Source organism: Cynoglossus semilaevis, chromosome 13 (genome assembly GCF_000523025.1).
Source record: "Cynoglossus semilaevis isolate Cse_v1.0 chromosome 13, Cse_v1.0, whole genome shotgun sequence".
NCBI lineage: Eukaryota > Metazoa > Chordata > Actinopteri > Pleuronectiformes > Cynoglossidae > Cynoglossus > Cynoglossus semilaevis.
In genome coordinates, this window is record NC_024319.1 from 17,810,174 (window position 1) to 17,813,585 (window position 3,412).

Consider the following 3,412-nt stretch of genomic DNA (forward strand, 5'->3'; position numbering starts at 1 on the left):
GCGTTCAACAACCGAGGTTTTTCACTGTATTAATAATTTCCCTATAAAGTTTTCAAAAATAAAATGCTCTCAAAAACTAATATTTATGCACTAATAAAAAAATATTTTGGTACTATTATATATTTTATATATATATATATATATATAAATTTATATAATAATATTATTATATATTTATATCATTATATATATTATTATAATAATATAAATGTATAAATATATAAAAAATATATATAAAATATATATATATATATTGGTAATATTTTGGTTAATCAAAAGCAACATACTATGCTAATGATTTCCTGAAAAAAAGTCTCTCAAAAAACGAATAACAATGCACTTATTTGCCTTAAAATACAGTATGTAGCTTTGACATTTTTTATGGTTAAAATTCAGGAAAAAAATATACTTTTTCGGTACATCAACTGTTGATAAGTATAATTAGGTGATAATTATTTTTTTTCTTTTTAAATGTAGTGGGTGTGGCTTATATTCAGGTGCATAGCAGCAGCTAGTAAGGTGTCTTCACTGTAGTTTATGGCTACACTGCACGTCACCCAGTTTCCCACCGAGTTGTGCCACCGTCAGTGTGGCATATAATACATTTGCCTTCAAATGTATTTCATATTCAGGAGTATCAGTATCAACAGTGTCGACGAGTACATTGTTTCAATTACTTGTGTTCTTTTTTTTTTTTGTATGAACATTTCTTTGTGACAAGCCTACTTACAGGACATGGCTGCTGACATTGTGGCCCCTGCCAGCCAGTGGTACATGTGCAGGATCCATCAGTGGGGTTACATTTTGCACCATTAGAACAGTGGCAGGTGGAATTGCATCCAGAACCCCAAGTTCCTTCGGAGCAACGGGCTGAGCAGTTTGGTCCCTGCCAGCCTAAAAGCGTGTGGAAAAACAGGCAACACAAAATGGTTGACATTGTCAGTCAAATATGAATTTCGACTTTTCCTTAGTACTCCGATTTGGTGCGCTGTTTTACCCTCTTTGCAGAAGCATGTCCCGTCGACCGGTGAGCACTTAAAGAAGTTTTCACAGGAACATTCAAGGGAACAGTTCTCCCCGTAGGTGCCACGTTTACATGGACTCTCACAATGAGCGCCCTGCAACGACACATTATCATTCAGTCTGAGTAGAATTGAATACAATATTTGCTATTCGTAAATCATGATGACTCACCATAAATCCGGCTGGACAATGACACTGTCCAGTGGTGCTATCACACACACCTCCATTTACGCAGAGACAGGGTTCGAGGCAATTGTGACCGTAAAAACCGTGAGCACATGACTCATTACAGTACAGTCCCGCCCAACCTGGCTGGCATGTGCACTCTCCTTTCATTGGATGGCAGCTTGAAAACAGGAAAAGAGAAAAATGTTAAAAAAAATAAAAATAAATTCTCTAAATAAATACATAACAAATCCCACATAAAAATGTTAATGTTGGGCTTTTAAAACACATTCAGATTTTTTTATTGGCCCCTTTTTTTTAATGGCAATTTCATCAATGCAAACAAGTGGTTCTGAGAACTGATCTGTCAGAACTTCTCTTCTTTAAGCGACATTCTCAAAGCTAAGCTAATATCTGCGCTTAAATCCAAACTGCTGCAAACTGATCTGAAACTTCTACCCTTCCCCTTTGCTTAAGAAATCCTTCCTTTCATGGTGCGGGTGATCAACATATTTATGTTGTTTATTTCACAGCAATTTATAATATTTGTAACTTAAATAATACATATGAATAATAAATAATACTAACCAATGGCAGAAACATTTATCAATGCGTTATGGAGTATTTACATCCATACAGTCTTCCATTTATAATTGGGGAACTGTATTACTGATGTGGCCCACAGGTGAAAATGAGTTAGACAGCCCTGCTATAAATCACTGGTTCCCAACCCTGGGCCGGCACCGGTCCATGGGTCAACTGGTACTGGGCCACACATTATTTCCATTGTATTTTTATCTGATTCTGAACGATGTTTTATTTTGAAAAATGATTGGATTCTTTTTTGGAAGGAAGAGAGAAGATTATCCACATACGTCTATGACTCACACTAACTGCCTCGGTCACGTCTTACCTACATGCGCTAGCTTCTTAAAAGGCTGGTAACAAATGACACAGTACCACTAAACTGAGTACCTTCAAGCTAGCAAAATGAACAATAAACAAACGTCTTTGGAAAGTTTCTTTCAGGGTAAAAGAACCAGTGAGTAGACAAAATTTGCATTTAACAGACCAGGAGTCCTACTTGAAATATGCTTGTTTTTTAGCTTGTTTCGACGCACCAAATCACATAATATAATAGGCTAATGAGGCAATAAAGCCTTCAAAACTGCTTTGCCACTTAGAGACCAAGCTGCGTTCAAAGAAAAGTGCAAAGTAACGAGGATGCTGCATATAAAGTTGCATACACAACCTTTATTATTATACTTATAAAATACATTTTTTTTACGTCTGTCATATCATTTTATTTAGTTGTAGTAATCCGCCACACGTTGAAGGCCGGTCTGTGAAAAAAATTGTCAGACATTTAACCGGTCCATGGTGCCAAACGAGGTTGGGGACCGCTGCTATTAACCCTTTCATGCATGACGGTCACTACAGTGGACAGCTATTAAAATTTTCTCATTTTCTATGATAAGAATAGGTTTTGATGGCAGTGTTGCATATAAGCCTCTACGGTGGATGCCTGAGAATCACCCAACACTGTCATACAGTAACTGCAGAATAATTGTGTTAACATTCAAAAAGAAAATTTGGTGTATAAAAACAGAACCAAATCAGTTCTTATTTTTATGTCTAAAAACACATAAAAACACTTAGTACTAAGTGTACTTAGTACACTTAGTACTTAGTACTTAACATTTTTTTAACTCAGTATGTCATAGGTCATGCATCAAAGGGTTAATCATCTTGCAGTAAACATTCTTAATTAAAACTTCCACTTCCTGATTCATTATTATAGAAAACTCAATGGCATCTGACAATATAGCTGTTTGTAGCATCTCAGCATAGTCTGTCATCAGGGGTTTCAAACTCATTTTCACCGGGGGCCACATCAGCAATACAGTTCCTGTTGAAGGGCCGGTTTTAAACGGAACAACCTATAGATCAGGGGTCTCCAACCCCTGGTTCGCGGACCAGTACCAGTCCATAGGTCCTTTGGTACCAGCCCTCAGTGGGACACTAACAAAAAATTCGAATTTACTTCATTCAAAAAAAAAAATTATTTGACGATAATCTGGCAATATTTTAAAAGTCATTCAGAATTTGATACAAACAGAATAGAGTCTGGTATAGATGTAGCTCCTCCATAACAGACTAATACATGTTTCTGCAATTGATTATTATTTATTCAAGCTACAAATATTGTTCATTGCTGTGTAAT

General features: G+C 36.0%; 1 protein-coding gene across 1 annotated transcript in view; it reads right to left on the reverse strand.

Moving 5' to 3' along the window:
• The window catches only part of pear1 (platelet endothelial aggregation receptor 1), a 37,934-nt gene that overhangs the window by 10,246 nt on the left and 24,276 nt on the right, over positions 1-3,412 (reverse strand). Inside the window, exons 9-11 of the mRNA XM_025061547.1 lie at positions 1,195-1,384; positions 998-1,118; positions 678-894 (exon numbers count right to left, since the gene is read on the reverse strand). Of these exons, the coding sequence (XP_024917315.1) occupies positions 678-894; positions 998-1,118; positions 1,195-1,384 (528 nt within the window). The remainder of the gene's footprint in view (positions 1-677; positions 895-997; positions 1,119-1,194; positions 1,385-3,412) is intronic.